The sequence below is a fragment of the Scatophagus argus genome, chromosome 5, assembly GCF_020382885.2.
Source record: "Scatophagus argus isolate fScaArg1 chromosome 5, fScaArg1.pri, whole genome shotgun sequence".
Lineage (NCBI taxonomy): Eukaryota > Metazoa > Chordata > Actinopteri > Scatophagidae > Scatophagus > Scatophagus argus.
Window position 1 is genome coordinate 14,068,408 of NC_058497.1, and position 21,873 is coordinate 14,090,280.

Sequence of the window (21,873 nt, forward strand, 5' to 3'; positions counted from 1 at the left end):
AGAACTGTGTCTGGAGCACAGCCATCATACGTAAATGTTGTTCTGTCTGACAGACTGTAACAAAACAAGACTGCTACACTCTCATATTAGCAATGTAATGCTGAAAGCGGTAATTCAATAGTGTATGTATTTACAGTTTCTACTAATTATTAATGTACGTTAAAGACAGTTTTCTGAAGTCTATCCAAATGGTCGTGTAAGTTATTAACTACATTTTCCAGATTTTAACAAGAATTTAAATTAAAAACAGAAATTTAATAACAAATTCACCCAAAAACCGAACAGAGTGGGGCTACCCTTTTGTTTACAAATAGATAATCGGATAATTGTGCTTAAAATGAGTGTTTAAATTTATTTAAACCTGTACTTATTATGGTTCTTAGCATGGATGCTGATTAATACATTGATGTAGACCTGAAAAGCATTTGTTTGAATGAACAAAAATCTCTTTTGTTTCTTTTGAGAGAAACAGTCATATTAAGAAATACTGAGGCGACTGTCCCAGACTACATCAGAGTAACAAATGCACTACAACTTAACTACAATTTGAAACATATTAAATATCATAGATTTGACTTAAAGGTTTCATGCAAACAGTAAGTCTTACTGGGCTGTGGGACCTCGGGGGCCTTGCCAATATCGGCAATAGGCGTGGGCCCTGCCAAAAGACAACAGGTTCCGGTTTTACCCACTGTACTTCAAAACAGGCACAGAGTGAGAGAGACTAGAAAAGGCAGAAGATACTGGTACTGCTGATACCGCTACAACAGGGAGGCTGTAAGCTAGAGGGGGTCAATGGCTGGTAGCAAAGGCAATACAAACAACATATCAGCTCTGTGGGCAAGAAATGTGTAAAGAAAACATAGAGGGGACAAATGATGGGCCAGCACTGTAGCAGTCACCCCATGATAGAGTGCAATTGCCAAATATCAGTGGAAATAGCACGTCTCGGTCTTCCTCCCATATGCTGTATGTAGCTACTGCAAAATCAAACATACGTAAATGTGTGCGCAGTAAATGTCCTACAAAATTCAAAGTATCGTCATTTCACTATACCTGGTGGAGGAGTTCCAGCAGGACCTACATCCTTTGCTGCAAAAGCAATATAATGATCATTCGCAATGCAAAAAAGAGGCTCATCTAAGAAAATAAGAAACAGTTTCTTAAACTTTACCTGGTTTTCCAGGAAGACCTGTGCCACCTGGTACCACAACAGCAGAACCATCTGGAACACCGCTGACACCAGTAACCGGAGTAGCTCTTGGCACGGCAAGTTCTGATCCAGTGACACCTATTGTGAAGAGGCACAAGAGGTCAAATTTATCCATCTGCTATCTGCTACATGACAATACAAACAGCCAGCACCTGTTGTGGTGAAGAGACATCAATAGTGCATAACAGCAGCAAAGCTAATTCTAAGTTGACTTCCGCTGGTACTGTTGACTTCTTCTGTAATATTTTTCTCTCCATATGATGGTTGAATTTGGCTGCAAAATGGCACGTCTAGATAGGAGCTCTTCGCCTTTGTTCAGAGAGTGAGCCTATAATGTGGTGTTTACTGTTACAATTATTTTTTTATTTTTTGTATTGTTTAAGGTAAAGCAACTGTTTCTGATGAAGAAGAGTACACTAAACGTTAACATGGCGTAACTTATCAGCAGAAATTTGCTAGTTTATGTGGAGGGGTTTGCACTGGCAATAATTCCTGAAAGAGTCACTCAGGGTAAATTGGTCCATTGATGATTTTCACAAAGATACCTACCCTGACCATGCCCTGGAACCAGACTTATCAGGAGAACTAGCGGGTGAATGCCTGATCATCAAGCCTATTCCCATGGGGCTGAGTTAGGTTCAGCCCAAAGGCTTATGCTCGATGTAAGGGCTTAGAAAAGCCAGATATCCATGTCCTCCAGGTTATATTGTGGTAGTTCAGGAGTGTAGGTACTGCGGCCATTACAACAAGCTAGTAGGCCCGTGCGTAAGCAGAGTGAGAGCTGTAGCTGCATTCTCGGCTGGATACCAAGCAATCTCAGTGGGCAGTGGTCACAGTTCTCCCTTACAACTATTTAAATTATGGGCCAAATCTTGAGGCATAGCTGCAATGGTGGCCTCGGGACTGCATCTCTGCTTTTTGCAGATAAAGTGTTTCTGTCTTTATCAGAGCATGAACTTCAGTGCACACTGGGATGGTTTGTGGCTAAGTATGAATTCAGCAAGGATTATAAACGGGTAAAAATTATGCCTTACCCGTTAATATCACTATATACAGAAGGAAGAAAGTGTGAATGTGTTGTTTATAAATAATAAAAGGTTTAGGGGTACAGGCAACAGGTAGGATAAGCTAGTCAGTCACGAAATATATTTGTAATTATTAAAAATCGAACAGATTCTACCTGAAGTCACACACTATTGAATGTTTGTGAATGTTTGTTTACTTATTTACTGTACCATATTTAGCAGCTTTTGCAGCAGCAGAGTATTGTCCACCTCCAGGTCCTACACCAGGAACGCCTCCTCCCGTCAATCCCAGTCCTCCTGTTCCTAACCCTACTCCAACTCCCCCCGCAACTCCTTATAAAGTGAAATGGAGCAAGTTGCACATGCAGGTTAATTACTAAAGTGATGAAAAGAATAAGACGAGGTAAGCAAAACAATATATGCAATTATTGAAATTGTATTGTCAGACTTAGATTAAATACTACTGAATGCATTTGAATAGATGATATTTATTTTTGTGTTTATTATACCATATTTAGCAGCTTTTGCAGCAGCAGAGTACTGTACACCTCCTAGACCTGCACCAGGGACTCCTCCCGCTCCTCCTGTTCCCCCCAACCCTGCAGTTCCCAGCCCAGCTCCAGGTCCCCCTGAAATGCCTATTTAAGGGTCATGGAGCATGATGCATCATTAGTTTAGAGTTAATCAAATCTAATAATCAATAGGATGAGTTACAGTAATTATTGAAAAGTGTACCCTGCCTATCACAATACATTTATACATGCGAAAATGTCTCTGAATGTGTGGTATTCATGTGACTGCACACTTATTTCTGCTGCCAGGTTCTCTGAACCCGAGTGTTTCACCAGGTACTCCTATTCCTCATGTACGCTCCAGTCCAAATCCTGTACTAGGCTCTTGTACTATTGAAGAACCTCTCACAAAGCACTATACCTGTATGTGCACACTAACCAGCGCTGCTTGACAAAAACAGTTTCCTCCACATTAACACCTTCATATTAATAACATGTGTGAACAGAAAGCATACAGATGATTCAGACTGTCAAATTAGACAAAAATAAATAAAATAACAAGAACTTATTAATTAAAGTCCCTTACCATACTTCGGGGGTTTGACTGCAGGACCAACTCCATAACCTGAGGCAACATAATGTTTGTAACTTAGAAATAATTTGATCATATTGGATTAATTTAAAGTAGGAAACAGCAGAGGGACTTTTTGTCTATATGGATTTATTGATTTAACAACTGACCACCATAGCCGCCACCACCTGGAACTATCTGCCCTGCTGCTCCTGGAACTCCGCCTCCTCCGAGGCCTGCTCCTTGCACTCCTGTTGTAGAGGGAATAAAGAATCGATCTCTCTTTGAAAAACTTGTGATTGCAACATTGCATTTAGGTAATAAAAGGTCTGTGCATTTAGAATGCGCTGCCATCAAAGTCACTGTTGGTGTAAAGGTCAGGTGCCCTAATACTTTTGTCTATATAGTGTACATAAATATCAGTGAATACAGCTGAAGAGATAAACTGCATGGTACATTGTAATCACCATATAATCAAACGGGAAAATCATAGTCTCACCATATTTAGGAGGTTTAGCACCAGCTGCCAAAGCTGCAACACAACATGCCCAGAAAGGGTTACAAACCAGAAAATAAAATATTTTATTCATCGTTTCTGTAGATTAAAATACTGTCACGTATGCTTACATCCATATCCTGGTAAAAATGGGACTTGTCCAGGAACTCCTCCTCCACCTACCCCACCACCTGGAACTACACCTGCACCACCTGGACCTTTAATGTAAAAATTAATCATGTTATCATGCACACTCACTTAAAAAACACTGCGTAAAATGCAATGAATTTGATCAGAATTATTTTTCCATTATTTTTGAATATTTCGATTGCATTCCAATTACCATATTTAGCAGCTTTAGCAGCAGCAGAGTATCCTCCTCCTCCCAATCCTCCTCCTCCCAATCCTCCTCCCAATCCTCCTCCCAATCCTCCTCCTCCCAATCCTCCTCCCAGTCCTCCTCCCAGTCCAGTGCCTGTCAGTCCTCCAGTTCCTCCCAGTCCTCCTGCTCCTGTGGAAAACAGATTTAAGCATGCAACTCAAATCACATTCTGACATCCCTTTGCAGTTAAAAAAATAAGGTCAACATGTTGTTCAAATGCACTCTGAACATTTTTTTTAATAAGGAATGAAAAAAGTCCTTGGGGGAAATATTAGAAATACTGTTCTTCTCAGTAGCTGGATGGTTGAGACTTGAGGACAGTAAGGACCACCTAAGTATCTTAACTGACTTGTTAACTTATATTTGAACATTTAAAGACTGTTTTATCTCCTGCAGTGCACTTTACTGTAGCAAAAATTCATTTCAGGATCTCCTTAGCAAGAAAAGCTTGAATTTAATAATAATAATAGTAAGAAGAAGAAGAAGAAGAAGGGGGAGGAGGAGGAGGAGGAGGAAGAAGAAGAACAGATTTTGATTTAATTTTATCTCAAGTTTCTCCCCCCAAAAAAATCCATACCATATTTAGCAGCCTTGGCTGCGGCAGAATATCCTCCACCTACTCCCAGCCCTCCATATCCACCTGGGCCTACTTGTCCTCCTGTGCCTATTTGTCCTCCTGTGCCTACTTGTCCTTTAGGGTATATGGCCAAAGGAAGGCAAGACAAGACATAATTAAAACACATTTATTCAACATGAAGTCTTTTGCAAGAACTAAGTAAACACTGTAGAACTCATAGTTTAACATAATAAGTCAAAAAATGTCAAATAATAAAATAATGCCATTTACTGTATACACCATACCATATTTAGCAGCTTTAGCTGCTGGTGAATATCCACCAGACAATGGTAATCCTGGTACTCCTCCTGGTACTCCTCCTGGTACTCCTCCTGGTACTCCTCCTGGTACTCCTCCCGGTACTCCTCCTGGTACTCCTCCCGGTACTCCTCCTGGTACGACTTCAGAGCAGGGAATACCAGTAGACCAATATAGGTCAATATAAATAGTGAGATTCTTAATTAAGGTAATAATAAGACTACAACCACTCACAGGATAAGTGTGTAATGTAAAGAAAAGTGTGACTTATATATGAGTGCGAGTGTGATTTTAATATGATTTAAAATCTGTTCTATGATAAAGAAAAACCTTAATGTTCTCACCATATTTAGCAGCCTTGGAGCCAGCTACATATCCCACTGTAAAATATTTAAAGATAGCATATGATGATGTACACAGTACACAAAAAAAAAAAACAGAAAATGGCAAATCAAAGTAAATATGTTTTTTAACGTGCTATTTTAACTATTTCAGGGCATAGTGATAAGAATAATCTTAAGAATCCTGGCAAAAGATTGACAAGCTTACGTTTTTATTTTCCACCATGCAACAATTCTGATGAACTTTACATTCAAGGTTAATAATAATTTACCTCCAGGAACATGTCCAGGGTACAGTCCACCAACCCCACCAACACCACCAACACCACCAACGCCACCAACACCACCAACACCACCAACACCGCCAACACCGCCAACACCTCCAACACCGCCAACACCACCATAACCTGGGGCAGAGAGCACAGATGGAAGTAGGATATGTTCTGTGCCAATGTCACACAACTTGTAGTATGTTTGTTCTGATGATAAAGTTTTGTCTTGTTAATAAATGTAGTGGACTACCATATTTGGCAGCTTTAGCTTGAGCAGGTGAGATGCCCCCAGGCCCCACTCCTGCAGGAAGCAAAACATTTTTTTTTACACATTGCTACTCCATATGAATTAACAGTAAATTTATGAAAATACATACCAGTCCCAACAGGATAACCAGGCCTTGACCCAGGGCCAACTTGACCTCCAGGAAGTACTGCACCACCATGACCAAAACCACCATAAGCTAAAATATTGTAATGTGACACATCATTGACCCTTCAATTTCCACCGATACACACAGTTAAAGAAAATATTTGGGAAGATGTAAAAAGTATTTGTACCCAAAGGTAGTTTGCCACCTCCAGGTTTTGCTGCATAGCCGCCTGAAGAGAGAAAAGCAGACAAAGTGGCAGAATGATGAGTCTGCACACGATCATAAGCAACAAAGTGTTTCAATAATAAATGTCTAAAATAAATAATTTGAGACACTGTTCACACTCATGCAGTATAATTGTTTTCAAATGCATGAAAACAGATGCTTACATTTAACCACTGAAGAGGTTAATGGTTAATGTAGTTTTACTGCAGCAGAATTATGTTTGTGAACAGTTACGATTTTTGCATGATGTATTTGATTTGTAGCACCTGGGAGATCATTCACTTAATCATGGTTGGCCTGCCCCAGAGAAGAGACTATAGATGACAGTGAAGCAAGATCATTCATTTACCTCCTGTCTGCAGCTGTTTGTCTCTACTATCGAGTCCTTATTCAAAAACAGCTAATCAACAAGCCATGTTTAGATAGTAATTCTCATACACAAATGCACTCTATATCAACTTTTTGAGATGAGTAAATATAGGAATAATCTAAACCATCTACGGCAAAACATATTCCATGTTTCCCAAACCCTCCTGGTTTCTATACGACTGAAAAATATGGTCCAGTGTTTGGCCACTCTCCCGCTTTCTCTCCGACTTTTACCATCATTATCTCCTCTTAACCATTAATTGCTGTGGAAATCTCTACAAAGCAGGCAATGCAGGCAATGTTCTGCTTTTGAACCAACAGAAAGGTGACAGGTGCAACAAAATGAAAAGATGGACATCTCTCTTCAGAATCAACCAGTGATAAACACACCACTGAAAACTTTAGGGTGGTTCCCATAGAAGAGCCGACTGGTTATCAGTTAATACGGCTGAAAGACTGTTTGTATGCTGGAGAAAAAAACTTCTGTGTCTCTGTGCAGGTCACACCTTGTGCTTTGGGTGATTTGAGGGGGTATCCATGGAAAACTCCTGGCTGCATTCCACCATACCCACGGCCTCCTGTGAAGAGGGAAATAAATTCAAATTCTCATCAGCTAATACCAAAAAAGACAAATATATGTAGTACAGCAATATTCATAAATAAAGTTACCTGGCCCTTGAGTTCCTGGTCCTCCCCCTCCAACTGCATAAGAAAAATTTGATGATCCAGTCAGACATGAAACATAATTTTTCTGAACGTAGATGTTTCAGCAATGAAACAAAAACAGCACTTGAACTCTGACCTTGAAACTAACTACTACTAAGGTCTGGTAGCATTGATCTTTCACCTTACAAGCTGAAGGTGAAGTATTATGTACAGTATTTTGTGCAGTATCATTTTTTTTGGTTTCAACTTTGCAAAACTGCAGACTTTGCCATGTTTTTACTTAAAAAAAACAGGGTTGAAAATAAAAATACTAGTGACATTCAATGGCAGTGAAAGAAATTCAAAATCAATCAACGCTAAAAATTAACCTTACTTGATTTAGGACTTAGGTCGGTGCCAGTGGCCACCCCAGGCAGAACTCCACGTCCTCCAAACCCTGAAGAATCCATAAGCAACCATAAACAAGCCACATTAAATCTCTGTACAGTGCTTGTTTGCAAAATCACTGACAGACATCACTGACTGGTGAAACATGTGACAACCAGTGACAAATGGTGGCTGAGAGAAAAAGACAAACCTTTCCCTGGCACCAGTCCACCTTGGTAAAGTCCAGGCACACCCACACCTGCCACAGCCAATGAGAAGACATTACTGCACTTCTGCATCCACATTCATAAATGTGAGAGTGATCTGACATTCACGAGGAGCATAACTTTTTGTGATTTTTAGCATTTCTGACAACATCAACAAGGAAAAGTATGTGCCTGTCAATCATTAAGATAAAACATGGCCACCAAAAGAGCCGGACAGGATGCAGCAAAGCCAGATAGGTCTCTGTTGGAGACATCATGACATTGGATGGTGGATTATTAAAAGCAGCAAATTTCTTTCATAGCCTCTTACAAGCACAGGAGTTATATGGTTCTGGCACTAGAAGGAAATGTACCTCAACATATAACAAGAACACATTTTAGTAATTGTAAATCATAAAAATCAATTTGATGTGGTTCTGCGGCCTTGTGAACTGCACCCTGTTCGCCTTCAGCCCCCTGACCGTATGGCTGAGTCTACAAAACCTGGCACTTTAGCAGCTTTCTTTCCAGCACCAGCCCCTCCTGGAAGGCCAGTCTGAGGAATAACAGGTGCTGGAAAAAAAAAGATTAAATGTTAGTTGGCTCCTCATGCAGAGCATGACAAATATACAGTGTGAAAAATGCAAGCATCATCCAAGTGCTGTGTCCAAACAAGTGTAACCGTGATTCCCGCATTCCAAAGAATCGCAACACTGCCCTCTTTTAATTTATAACTTTCAGAAAATGTTTGGAGTCCAAACTGGCTCTTTGTCAGAAAAATCAAAAAATCAATTCCTCCTTACCTGACGAAGAGCCAGTTTGAGGTATGAAATGTTGCTCTTGTCCTAAAATATTAGTGTGTTGCAGTGTTGCATGTCCTTGGCAGGCAGACATTACAGCATAACAAACACAAACATTGCGAAATAACAACAGAAAATGACAAAAAGGGCAGAATAATGTGTTGTGTCTGTGTATTGCCTCCAGCAGGCACGGCAGCTCCGGTTCCTGTGCCTCCCGGACCTCCTCCTGTCCCTAGCACAGTCGTTCCTCCTCCTTTAAATAGCAGGTGGACAGACATAGATATAATAGATACATTTCAGGTTTGAGGTTATACTCACATTTACCACATTTTTGAACAGGAGAACGATGAAAACACTGTAACGTGAGTATTCCGTAATTGAACATCCCATGAACACTAGAGGGTGCTGTGATACCAAAGAGTTGTGAGCAGATGTGTTGCTTGCGTCAGACTTCATCTATTCCGCAGGGAGACAGATCCTTACGCTGCCCGTTGGTATTGAGAGCAGCTAATCTGACACTACTAGTCTGTCATCATTCCATGATCAAAAGCAGCATGGCTGACTTTTAATCTAATCAGGGGAGGCAGCCAGCATGCATGGCATTTGCCTTGCCTCATCGAATGCCTTATTTCTTTGGCTGTCCCCCCGTGCAGGAAATTAGCTGTCAGTTTCACTTGTAACAGAACTTGGCAGCAGGATAAAACACACACAGGTTTATTTGCATAGCATTTTTTATGTTTGTTAATCTTAAGTTCAACACACCGGACAGACATTGCGCACTGCTTGTAAGTATGTGGCCTGGGAGATATGGTGAGGAAAAGTTTGGAAAGGGAATGTTTTGTTTTCTCTGTGCTCCTTCAGAGGAATTAATTGTTATTTTGAGTGTCATGCGGAAAGTACTGACTGATTCTAGGGACTGAGGTGTTGTCATCACCAGCCAATACTTAAGAGTAGGCTCTCTGCCATAATACAGCTCTTGTTGTGATTGGGCCCTCCTGAGTCCATTTTTAATCAGCTTGCCTAATTTAAAGCCAATCATGTACGCATACACAGCACAGATTTTAAGGTCACACTGGGCTCTGCTGAAGTTCAAACTGTCGGAGGTTTGCAGGTACATGATTTAAATGTACATGTATTTGCCAGAAAGCGTTTTTCATGCTGAGTTACCATTAACGCAAAACATTCATTTTGGGTTTCTCATAACATGCAAGCATGCAGATCTACCTGAGCTCTGAAAAGATTTGTGTAAGTATTCAGCATAGTTCGAGTTTGTGCAATAGTCTGTTATCGGGCCAACAGTCAGCTTACCTCCATGTGGTAGCAGAGGGCCTCCTGCACCTATGATCAAGACAACCAGAATTTTAGCAGCATTCATCAGTATAAGACATTGAGAGAAGTGCTCTCATGAAGCCTTATCTGAGTGACTGCTTTTTGTTGCAGTCTAGGCATGTTTTTAACAATTTTGTTTATTTTATTGCGCTTGATCAAAGCCTGAACCAAGCTTAGTATCTGTCTACTCACGCGTGATTACTTCCTAAACCAGGCAGGAGGGCAGAGTGAAAAAAAATGAAAGCAAGAGTTTATATTGATGATCTACATTAATAGCTCATGCTTCAAATCTGAACTTTTGAAACCCTACAGGTCACAGTATACCACGCAAAATGGCGTTCAGCATAAGGAATAGATCATTTTTCTAAATGGCACACCGTGGCTATTCAACATCCGCACGGATCTTTTACCACAATCCAAGAGGAAAATATGAGACCCAAACCTGCTACCTGGAATTTAAGGCATTTTTGTTCCAAGGCTGAACTCACATAAAATTGCTGGAGCCATCAAAGTAAACAACTGGTGCAACACGATCAATGTCTCTTTCCAGCGGCCGATATTCTTTAATCATGTTTGACGACCCCTAGTTTCCATCACCGTCACTGACCCAGTTTTTGACTCAGTTTTTAAAGGAAAGCTTTTTTGAAACTAAGGAAAATACAGGTTCCTATTGTGAAGGTCATCCTGGGTCTCCAATGAGAGCTGAAACAAACACAACTTTTTCCCATCAGACATACAAATACTTGGAGGAAAAGGATAGCATTATAGGTTTGAATATAGAATATCAACCAACCAGTATGATCCAATCATTCAATTCATGATCTCCAGTTAAATGGTCCCATCATTCCGTTTATGGGAAATGTATGTTACATTTCTATTCAGATATTTTCTGCAATGTGCTGTACCTCTTTTGGCAGCCTTCTGTCCAGCTCCTGGGAAAAAGCCCCCAGTGCCTCCACCATATCCACCATAACCACCTAAATGAAACAAAGGGACAAATGTTGTTATACTGTGATTCTAAAGGTCTAACCTACTGTCAGCTAGCTAATGTTACACAAGACCACTTACAGTTTCAATCCAGGCCACTCACCTCCTCCAAGGCCTCCAGTTCCCAAGCCGCCACCTCCAAGACCACCAGCTCCTAAACTGCCATAACCTGTTTGAGAAAGAAAATAATGGTCAGGCTGTAGAACAGAGAGAATGAAATAAGAGTGAGACTTACTGTAGTAGGAACTGTAGAAGGGGTGACAGTTTTCCCCACTTTGGTCTTAATGAGTGACTAGTGATTTATTCAGAAGCAATTACTCTTCAATAAAAATAACTTCACATTCAGCCTCTCATCAAAACTTTCCAGGACTTGCAAGCGCTGCATACTGTATAATTAAAAAATAAAACACATGAAATATGAAACAATTTCATGCGTGCTTCATTAAGATTGATTGAAAACACTCATACGTTTATGTTTCTAGAGCCAAGAACTGCACCTTGGGCTTGAGCTCACCCCAAGTGACATGAAACATGATAAACAAAATACCATAAATGGCTGACCTTCTGATTATGCTGCATTCTAAACACTAGAGGGAGCAGTTAGTCAGTTTTCTGAAACAAAAACCCGAACTAATCTACGGGTGACAAAAGCTTTTGGCTTTGACTTGACGTGTGAATAAAGTCATATCCCAGCTTGGGCTTCCTCTTGCTGACAAGAACAAGAAATATGAGAAGAAGATATGGGCAGGGAAAAAGTGTGGAAAGAAGGAAAGGATATGGAATAAAAATGCTCAACACCTGCTCATGAATTAAAAGACACTGAAAGATCCCTAGAAGTAGGAGGCCAAAGGGGAAAATGAAGCTCTAACAACCAATAACAGATAGAGAACATGAAACTGTTTTTAATCTGGTTTATTTCAGCAATAAACCATGAAACATGCGCATTTAGTGCCAATGGAAGATAAAGTGGAAAATACTTTTAATTGAAAGCTTGCATTACTTGGGTTTTATGGTATGACCTAGAAAAGCAAAGAAGCAGTGACAACTGACAGCCTTCCTGTAGTGTCACAGCCTTTATCAAAAAAAGTCTAAATTAAAATAGAAAAGCTACCTTAACTCAATGTGAAAAGTCTCCATGACAGCGTGAACCTTTGATTTGTAAGACATTCTGAAACATCAAAACATACTATAATTACAGTTAAACACTTTCAGGTCAACTCAGTTTTATTTATATAGCCTAAAACCATGAATCACAAAGCCTCAGTGGGCTTTGCAATCTGTACGTTTCAATGTATATGCAGTGTATGAAAAAGTGAGTGAAGGCGAGTTACTGTACAAATCTAGATTCATTAAGTTGAACTGCCAAAGTGATACATTTCTATTTTATAGGGCTACATCATATGAGACTCCATGTTTTACGGCATGTCGGGCACATCATTCTCAGAGCTGTATTAAAAGAAGCTGTGAGCTGAACAAGCTCCCCAATCAGGGACAAACATATCGGAGTAATGACTGTTTCTGAAAGAAGAAATCTAAACGCTGCCAGCAAGCTATTCCACCAAGGAACTTGTTTTCATCAATACTTGTAAGCCAAAAAGTCTGGGGTGAGAGCAGCTAAGCATGGGAAACAAGCTGAAAGTGGGGGGGGGGGGGGTGGACAGACAGACAGAGAGAGAGAGAGAGAGAGAGAGAGCAGCTTGGAATCCAACAATCTGCAGGGTGCAGGTAATGATACTGATGAGGAGGAGGAATGTGCTGGGAGAGACCGACAGAAAGATGGAAGTGTGGAGTTTCACGACCTAGTCAAAACAAATGTGGGCATATGCCTTGCCAAGGGCTTGGCAAACACACCGAGCATACGGTGCGAGCCCAGACACTAAGCTAAGCGCCCTTGCAATAATCCATCTCCTTCAAAGCTTTCAGCTCGATTCTCCTCAATTGCACAATCATCCCGAGCAATACCCCGAAGTAATAACAACAGTAATCAATTTTTATATAAATAACACTTTCCCGTTTGCAGTGTAGGGCTGACACAAGGAATCTGTCTTATTTGTCTCATTTTAATCAGTGAGTTCCGCATAATATAAAACTGTTAAGGAATTGTCAGGAAGAAAAAAGTTGCAGCCCTTAAATTACTATGTCTGGTTTGCAGTGTTCTGTTAAAGCTGTACTGTCTGGTCTAGCCTTCAGATCACAGACTGTTTCACTGGGCAGGCTAAGATGCAAGTGTTTGTCAGCGTGAGTGTGAAATATATAGGTTATATGTGTCACTGGAGGAGAAACATGATGAAAGAGTGAAGACAGGCAGTCCTGTGGAGACTTTCAGCTTATTCATGCATCATCTGGCTTGCCTGAGCTCACATGTGCATGACCCAACCTGGCTCTGGCAGTCGTGCTCAGGGTCGACCAGCACCTGCCACGTTGAGCTCAGCTCTCTGATTTGAGATCAGGAGACAAGACGCAGACACGCAGAAGTCAGCCTGAGAGGGTGTGTGTGTGTGTGTCTATATGTGATCATGAGTGCAGGCCTTGGGCAGGCACAAGGTTTAGACAAGACAAAAAAAAGGAAAAGAAACTTTATCTTATGTAGTTCTGACATCACTAGACGTTTGGAAAATAAAATGCTGTCAATTAAAAAAATACTACCCTGGAGGCTGTGTGTTTTCAGGGTCAAAGTGAGAGAACATACTAACAAAATCCTGGACCTTTGTCGGTTTGGCATCCGTCCACTGATTGTATATTTGGGAGATGGAAACTAGTACAAAAGGTCTGTGTTTAGCTGTATTTATGCCATCTTGTCAGCTCAAACAAGGCATGCCTTTGTTGGACTACTATTTTTACAGCACGTCAGCGCACACAAATGGACCTGTCTTAGCTCACACATTATTGCAAGTCTACACCAGCGTTGTTTGTTGTCATGAACCACACACATGGAAAGTCTGCACCATGACTCCGATATCAAATCATCGCTTTTCTTTGGTGCTGCTCCCAGTATTCAGTTGATTGCTGACAAGCTGAAGGATTTCTGTACACTCATGTAGTGGCTAATTTTCTTGGTGACCATCAAGGCATAGCAGGAAGCCCAAGAGACCACTTAAAGCCCCAACTGCCTTTGGACCTTGGTCAAAGGAACCCTATGAAAGGTCAATACTCTAAATACAAGATGGAAGGAACAGAAACCCAATACTACACAGGAGGGAGGACTGGAGGCCAAGAAAATTGGAAGGTAAGTGATGCAGGGCTGTAATGCATCATAGTTTCCTCCACTTAGATTTGGTTTTTAAAAAAAGTGTGACAGAAACATGGTTTACTAGCCAGTTTCCATTCAGAAAAGACCACTGACTTTCACAGCTGTGCAGTGACAAGTGCACCAACAGGTTGTCGAGGTAAATTTTAGGATGGTGTGGCAACGAATCATTGAGCATCGCCCAACAGTGGTGATTCATTTGTGGTGGCTGGTCTAAGAATGATCTCAGTTAGGGTACACAAGTGAATGCAAGTCTGGACCTTCTCTAACAAAGAAGGACTCTTGTTTTCAGGGGAATGAAAATGTGACGAGGGACAGGCTGCCACATTCATGGCCTCCTGCTGTACCATGTCATGTGCATTCGTATTTAAACTGGAGACTGACACTGGAATAAAACTGGCCAGACAGAATGGCTAGTTCTTTCAGTCACCAGTCATGTACTCAACGTCTGGTCCAGTACAAGTGATGGATATGAGCCAGTGCGAACAGAAATATCTGGTTTCAATCTCAAAACTGAAACGTCTTGCTCATGCTCCATTGGGGTTAGGTAAGGTAATCCTCTGTTTCAGAACCAGAGGACTACAAGAGACATTAATCAAAACATTGTCTTCAGCTCTCAGTCTCTTTCTCTTACTCTTGTTCTCCCTGTTTCCCCATCATTTTCCCCTTTCTCTTGCTCTTTCCTCTCCAAAAGGTGTCTAAGGAGTTGCGCCGACCAGACATGAGGTGTTAATAGCGGCAACCAGAGGAAGCCAAACGTGAGAAGTGAAAGATAGATTTTCTTGCTCCTTTCCATCTTCTCCTTTTCCTCCCCCTCTCCCCTTCTCTGTGAACCAGCTGGGCCTGGTGGAGGGTTTAATTTAAGAGTGCAAAGAATTCCATGGCAAAGATCCACTGTAACTGACGGCAGAAGCGCAGAGAGCAGACTTCGGAGATGGAGCTCTGGAATGTCCAGGAAATTTTTGGGACTCGTTTTTCATCGTATTATTTGTTTAAGCTCATATTTAATCACACAAACAGTCTAAGAACAAATGTTTGTTTGCAGAAAAGCCAGAGGACAAGATTACAACTCATATGTCTCTTTAATATCGTGGTCTCAACTGAAAACGAGTGTCAGTGTGCAAAAAAAAGATAGGAGGGTTCATGGAAGAATGATAAATTGTGAGTCTTATGTTGAGCTAAACACCGGATTTGCTGTACAAACATCACAGACCATCCAAACACAAACATACAAGAAGTAAAGAGTAGTTGCAAGAAGTATTCTGTGGTAGTGTAGATGCTACAATTTTTGTTATGTAATGGAAAATCTTGATGATAGCTTCATCTTGAAAGGATCTCCCCAGAGAATCTGCATTTTACAGGCAGATTCTGTGCTTCGGCTGTGGTCCCATATAAATTTTCACTTTTAAAGCTAAGCCCATCATTATGTCCTTCACTGTCATGACACCAGATTTTTATCAGCATCAAATTATCACACTGTTCCACTTCCAAGTTGGTGGATAGATTGCATTCTTACGAGGTGATGCAGGACAAACTGGATGAAAGCAGAATGATGCGAGGTGCTGTAGTGATTCCAGATCGCGTGAGACAAGTGGACACACTGAAGCTCCCCTTGCATCCTCTCCCCCTCCCTCTCCTGTGGCCTCCCCTGCTCCCTGTCACTTCCTGGGTCTTTGTGCTGTCAGTCACGGGCACCGAGCTGTGAGAAGCAGGTTTGGCCACATGTTGGACTAATTAAGCATCCGCACAGCCACAGCGCTAAACACAAACTCTCTCGCTCTCTGGCTGGTGTGAGCCAGCCAACTTTGGCGACAAGCCTTTTATTGTTTTTGCTTTCCTTTTTCCATGGAGTCATTGACACTATCAATGAGAGGTCCCAAAGCCTCAGACTCCCTCTTTGCCAGATGACCCCAAGTGCACAGCTGCCAGAGCTCCTACAGGCAAACAGGGTCTAAGGTTGACTCATTCTCTAATATCTTTGCTTGTGGGACTGCGTTCAGGTTAAAATAAGAGGAATCAAACTGGACATAAAAACTTCCACATTAGTCATGGTTGGTATGGGTGGTCATTTTTTATTTTTATAGGGGACAATTGCATTTAGTAAGCAGCTGATGCAGCAGCTTTGGCAAACTTTGCAGGGACTCACCAGCCCACACACTTGGGCATCAGAACACACACACACATCATCTCTAAGGCACTGAGCAATTCTTAGAATTGGCTCCAAATTAACTGTAACTGTAAAAGTCACCATTACATGTTATGTGGATTACACGCACTGCCACAAAAAGGCTGCCTCCCCAGTGACGTCTGAGGCTGTCTGACCTCACCAGCCCGAGCCCTTGTGAGTCTCTCACCTCCACAAACACAAAACATCTGTGAAAAGACCATTATTGATGTCCCTTAATTCAAACTGTGCTAATTTGTACACCATGCGTTACACCATATCCACTGAGTTTGTGATGTCACTGTTTATGCTACAAGTCACACAGACCAGAACACGCTATGCTACAAGCTTTCATCTCGACCAAACAGCTCTGCCTTTGCCCTGTTTCTGTGAGAGCGGAGAGCATCTATTCTACTTTTTTATCCACTTCTAAAGGAATGTCACAGTTGCTCTGCCAACGCTGAACCCACTCATACCATCAACCATTTTGTCTTGGCATACACACGCTCACAGCATGTACAGGCACGCGGACAAGGTAGAGACGCAGTAAGAATTCACATATACACTAGCGCACAGAGTAAATGTGAACGTTCTGAAAAACTACTCATTTCTAAAAAGGACATTCCACGTCTAGAGTTCATTGGTGCAAACTTTACATCGGGTGAGAAAACCAGCTAACAAACACAGCCTGTGGCCATGGTATGTAAAGTTGGCCAAGTGTGTTTCCTCTTCCAGATGGTCCACATATGCATCTAACTACCATTTCACTGAATACTTTTCTGACAACTCAGGGTTGAGAAAAGAGACTAGTGTTCGACAGGTTGTCTCGACTCAAAATATGCACGCTGAAACATTGGCGTTAGATTCATTGAGTCAGCCTCAAAAGCATTTTCCAAGTTTCTTTGTCATTATAAAAGCGATGATCATTGAGCAGCCATCTGAGGTATTTCACCATGACAAACATATGGGAGGCTCCACAAAGGAAAACAAGTGAGAGAGATTAATTGTGTCATTGACAGTGGAAAATTTGTTGACCAAGTGGTGCATTACATGTATGTAGAGGTATTGCAACATGGGCTGCAACACATCAGGATACATAGAAGGCCTACAGGGCCAAAGCTGAAGTCATTTAAAAGCCATTCATCTTCACAAGTCATTTAGTTCAGCACTGGGTCTAAGTATTGAGGGATCCATAAATCCAAAACATGTCACTGGGGTTAAATCACTTCAGTTATTTTCAGTTTAAAAATTAATAAAACTTCTATAGGAATTCAAGATTTCCCACCCCCTATCCAAAAAAAACTCAAGAATGACTGACTGGCTTACACTTTCTGAGGTGACAATTTAGTACTGTTTAAAACAGTTACATTTGTCACAAGCTGCCTATTTGTTCCCCTCTTTAGGCGCATTTCTTCTTGCTCAAAAGCAAGAACCCCTGCCATTCTGTATCCGTCCACCATACTTTTTCACCAGGCTTCTCCAGTTACCTGCTCACCTTCCAAAGGATCTGGGCTGGTTTATTTAGTGAGTCATCACTCACTACATATTCCAACCAGGATCCTTTGTTCCTTTGCCAGTTCATTCTAGCTGTCAATGTCTTGTACCTTGGTTCTTCAAGTAACCTGGACTGACTTCTCTGACGTCTCTACTCCTTGACCTGGATGTGGATCTGCCTGCCTGTAAGTTAATTTATGTACAACAAATCACTGAACTGTATCAGTCAGTCTGCTTTGCCTGTCCTTTTCCTGCGGCCTGCACTTCAGTCAGACGTGGGCTCTACGTGAATCTGAGTGTGCACCCCTTCCATTGCACATGTTGATCAGGTACAACTTTACTCACCCAGCATGAGACACATAACGAATAACGAAATACCATCTGTAAGTGGAACTCTCAACTCCCATAACTGCAACAAAGTCCTTCAACCGGTGATCTGTCTTGATGGACTCTTGGGGAAATAAGAGCAAGAAACTTCTCCATCAGAGCATAAACAACACTTAGACTGCGCTGCCAGATGGACAAAGATAGTGATCCATGTTCCAGGACTGCTGGCAAACGGAGCAGAGGAGAGGTTGCGAGAGCATGCCAAGCGGATGGCTCATCGATGAACATGGTGGACATGGAAAAAAATGATGCTGGTGGTATCTTGCTCACAGGAGAACAACCATGCGAACATGACACAGAACAGGCTGGTGAAAGGCTGGAGAGCTGCTGAGTGGGTCATAGTTAGTATCAGTATCAGTTCAATGTGGGGAGAAAATACCACAGTTAGAAGCTGTAATGTGTGGCATGCATGACTGATTAGACACCAATAAAAACCAATAAAGCCCTTATCTTATCTTGCCTTACTCCAGTGTCACTTTAATTCTTGAAATGAATTTGTGAGATTATTGAAGACATTAACAACATCTGGTGATATCATCCAAGACAAATTGTTTGAGAAGCTATAGGCATTTCCAATGTGAAAAAGCAAGCTGTGTTGGCTGCGCGCATATTGGATGGGCTGAGTCGAGTGTGGGGGTGTTGTGGCTATGTGGATATGAAAAAAGTCCCTTCTGCATACAGTTCAGGCTCCAAAATATTGAAAGACTGACACTGAGACTTGGTAAAGAAAAAACTGAGCAGAGGAGGAGGAAAGATAAGTGGGTAAGAACAGAGGAAAATGCCATTTTTCACATAGTTCATGTGGAGCACTTAATTTTTATATTGTATATTTGTCTGTGTGCTGGAAAAAATAATATATGAGCCCAAAACGATTTATGTGTCTGTGTGTGCACGTGCTGAGATTTGCAGTTACACACACAAAGACCATGAACATATTTGAATATGCTCTGGCTCATGCACATTCACATGCAGATGCTTCCAGTCTCTGACAGCTCAGAGGAGAGGTCTGAGCTCCAGTAATATAAAGCATATGTTCTCCAGGGCACTAACCCTCCTCCAAGCTCATCTTCTTTTGGCTAAACACTTTCATCCTCACCTCAATCTATCAGTCTCCTTTCCCTCCACAAGCTCTCTAAGCATGTGTGTTGACTGAATGAATGTGCATAATATGTGTGTGTGTGTTTGTGAGCACTGGTGTGCGTCTATGACACATACAATATACGATATGTTCGTAAGAGTTATTGGTCCTTTCCGTACTGCTTCCTTCACCCTGTCTCTTCTCTGTCCTCCCCATATCCATTCTGTCTTTTCAGAATGTCCTCACTCTCACTCTTCCTGTTATGAAGCAGACAAGTACACTTTGTGCTTCTTTAAACATTGACCCTGATGTGAACCAGAGGGTTTGAAGATGAACCAAAAGCATCAGGCATCCTGATGAATAGTGAATTCTAATCCGCAGAAAAATGCATAATATCCAAAATGATCTAAAGTTTGCACTTTAAAAGGAGGAGATGATGGTTGTGGAATGACAGTTTTCCTGGTTTCCTGGGGCATGAACAACAGTGTTAAAGTGAGAACCAGCTTCAAAATAGAGTCAAGCGTTAGTCGCAGGCTGTGAAAACTCAAAGCCATCTCTGTAATTTTTTGCTGACAGAAACTACCACTCTCGGTTCTCCCACATGCCAGCCTGCCGTCACAGAAGTCATAGGATCCAAACAAAACTATTTGCAGTGTTGCTGCATTGACCAACGTAATCCATCACCTAAAATTATACATGTTGCATTTTTAACAAGTATGATCTTATCCTGTGTCTAATTGTTGGGACTATTTTCCAAATTTTTCCATTACTTCTCATTGTTATGTTTACTTAGTGGCTGGGAAGAGCCAAAATAAAGGTATTATAGTGAAAGAGATAAAAAGTGAGGACTTGGTTTTCAGTTACACCCAATGCCAGTTTAATTATAATTCAGTCTAAAATAGCAGCACTATAAAAAAAAAATACCATCTTCATGAAGTAGGCTGTGGATTTTAGTAAATGTTTTTCAATCGTGGATTTTTTAAGGCCATTGTAAAATCAATAGTCTGGAGAAAGAAAAAGTAAATTAACTGACAGATAAGTTTTTTAATCTTCTAACTGCGGACTACTCCTTCTACAAGCTAATGCTAGCGACCCAGCTGGCGTACTGGTGGAATAAAACATACTCTGTTGGACAATTAACCAATAACACAACAACAAAGGAAAACATATGAGACTCTCTTCGTGGCATGTGATGTCAACTTTGATTTAAACAGGGGACACAAGTGCAAGATTTATCAGGTACAAGATTAATCAAGAACATCAGCACAGATTCTGGCTAGTCTGGCTTGACACTAATAATGAACTGACATTAATTCACAGTAGGGATGGAGAAAATATTAGAACACCGTGGTGACTGCAGTATTTCAGCTGTCTAATATATGCCTGTGCCTATTATCCAGGCAGAGAAATGCTAAATGAATCTGCTTACAGATTCTGACTGCTCTTAGAATTTTTCATCGCACTATGATTGATGTAGTGTTTTCAGACGGTGAGAGAAAGGTGGGACATGCTGTCTGTCTTTCTATCATTTTCAATTTGGAGAGTCGACTGACAAGGTAAGCATGGATACATAGTGTAGATATCACTCCTGGCCGCATCCCTCCTCAACCTAAAACAGACTATTGTAATGGTAGAATGAAACTACAACAACAGAGAAAACAGTAACCTCTATGTTTCTTGTTAACTGCCTTTACACTGCCTGAAAGTGACAAGAAGCTAGCCTACGAAAGCCAAGTTTTGGCAATCACATCATGAGGATTGAATCCACCTTTGCTTCAGGCAACACAGGAAAAGAGCTGGTGTCCAACAGCTGTTCATAAGGAGAAAGTTCCTCTTTCCAGCATTCAGTGTATTGTCAAAGCTGGATGCTGACAGGCTTCACAATTAGTGTAACATTTACAAGGTCTTGCATGAGCTACGCTGCAATTCACTGCAGTCACGCTACTCACATAGCCAGCTGCTGTTCTCCATTACTGGCCAGGCAAGGTGCATATCTGAGGAATGCAACGTCACTGCTTGGCCTCCACCTAAGAGTGAATGGCAGCTTTCTAAAAGTGTGTCAGAGTGTGCATCAAAGAGTAGCTTACCGTTCTTTAGTAACAAAATGCTGCTTCACATGTTAAAGGCTGATAAAAGAGGCCAACGATTTTTCATATGCTGGAGGCACATCATTTCTTCTAACATATTTTCTGTGGCACAAGCCAACCACTGACTTGCTGATGCAGATGGATTCAAACTGGCATCGTGGGAGGTTTACCTGTCAGTGAACTTTAGATTCTATTCTGGAAACCGCTGCTATGAAAAGCCACCACTGATGGAGACCTACATTCAGAGATTACTGAACACAATTACAACCAAGAAACACATTACTGCCCCTTAGTAAACTTTAGTCTCCTTTCATTTCAAATAAACTGAAAAACCCTAGCTGACCCCGAACTGTGTTACAGATTTGTTTTTTTCCTCTACAACAAAAATTAGTAAGGCACATGTATCCC

The 21,873-nt window shown here is 41.3% G+C and overlaps 1 protein-coding gene across 19 annotated transcripts in view; it reads right to left on the reverse strand.

Moving 5' to 3' along the window:
* Positions 1 to 21,873, reverse strand: part of elna (elastin a) — a 45,708-nt gene that overhangs the window by 9,754 nt on the left and 14,081 nt on the right. For 9 of the 19 annotated variants that reach the window (XM_046388971.1, XM_046388968.1, XM_046388967.1 and 6 more), the window contains exons 6-28: positions 11,112 to 11,177; positions 10,927 to 10,998; positions 10,001 to 10,030; positions 8,871 to 8,945; positions 8,397 to 8,465; positions 7,898 to 7,945; positions 7,694 to 7,756; positions 7,324 to 7,356; positions 7,161 to 7,232; positions 6,248 to 6,289; positions 6,064 to 6,150; positions 5,937 to 5,987; positions 5,687 to 5,821; positions 5,418 to 5,453; positions 5,061 to 5,216; positions 3,949 to 4,035; positions 3,821 to 3,853; positions 3,492 to 3,572; positions 3,337 to 3,375; positions 2,748 to 2,876; positions 2,449 to 2,571; positions 1,175 to 1,291; positions 1,057 to 1,092 (exon numbers count right to left, since the gene is read on the reverse strand). In XM_046388971.1, coding sequence (XP_046244927.1) covers positions 1,057 to 1,092; positions 1,175 to 1,291; positions 2,449 to 2,571; positions 2,748 to 2,876; positions 3,337 to 3,375; positions 3,492 to 3,572; positions 3,821 to 3,853; positions 3,949 to 4,035; positions 5,061 to 5,216; positions 5,418 to 5,453; positions 5,687 to 5,821; positions 5,937 to 5,987; positions 6,064 to 6,150; positions 6,248 to 6,289; positions 7,161 to 7,232; positions 7,324 to 7,356; positions 7,694 to 7,756; positions 7,898 to 7,945; positions 8,397 to 8,465; positions 8,871 to 8,945; positions 10,001 to 10,030; positions 10,927 to 10,998; positions 11,112 to 11,177 — 1,680 coding nt within the window. Of the gene's footprint in view, positions 1 to 607; positions 659 to 1,056; positions 1,093 to 1,174; positions 1,292 to 2,448; positions 2,572 to 2,747; positions 2,877 to 3,336; positions 3,376 to 3,491; positions 3,573 to 3,820; positions 3,854 to 3,948; positions 4,036 to 5,060; positions 5,217 to 5,417; positions 5,454 to 5,686; positions 5,822 to 5,936; positions 5,988 to 6,063; positions 6,151 to 6,247; positions 6,290 to 7,160; positions 7,233 to 7,323; positions 7,357 to 7,693; positions 7,757 to 7,897; positions 7,946 to 8,396; positions 8,466 to 8,870; positions 8,946 to 9,010; positions 9,974 to 10,000; positions 10,031 to 10,926; positions 10,999 to 11,111; positions 11,178 to 21,873 lie in introns of those variants that run through there. The other 10 variants (XM_046388973.1, XM_046388972.1, XM_046388981.1 and 7 more) reach the window with 8 other exon arrangements.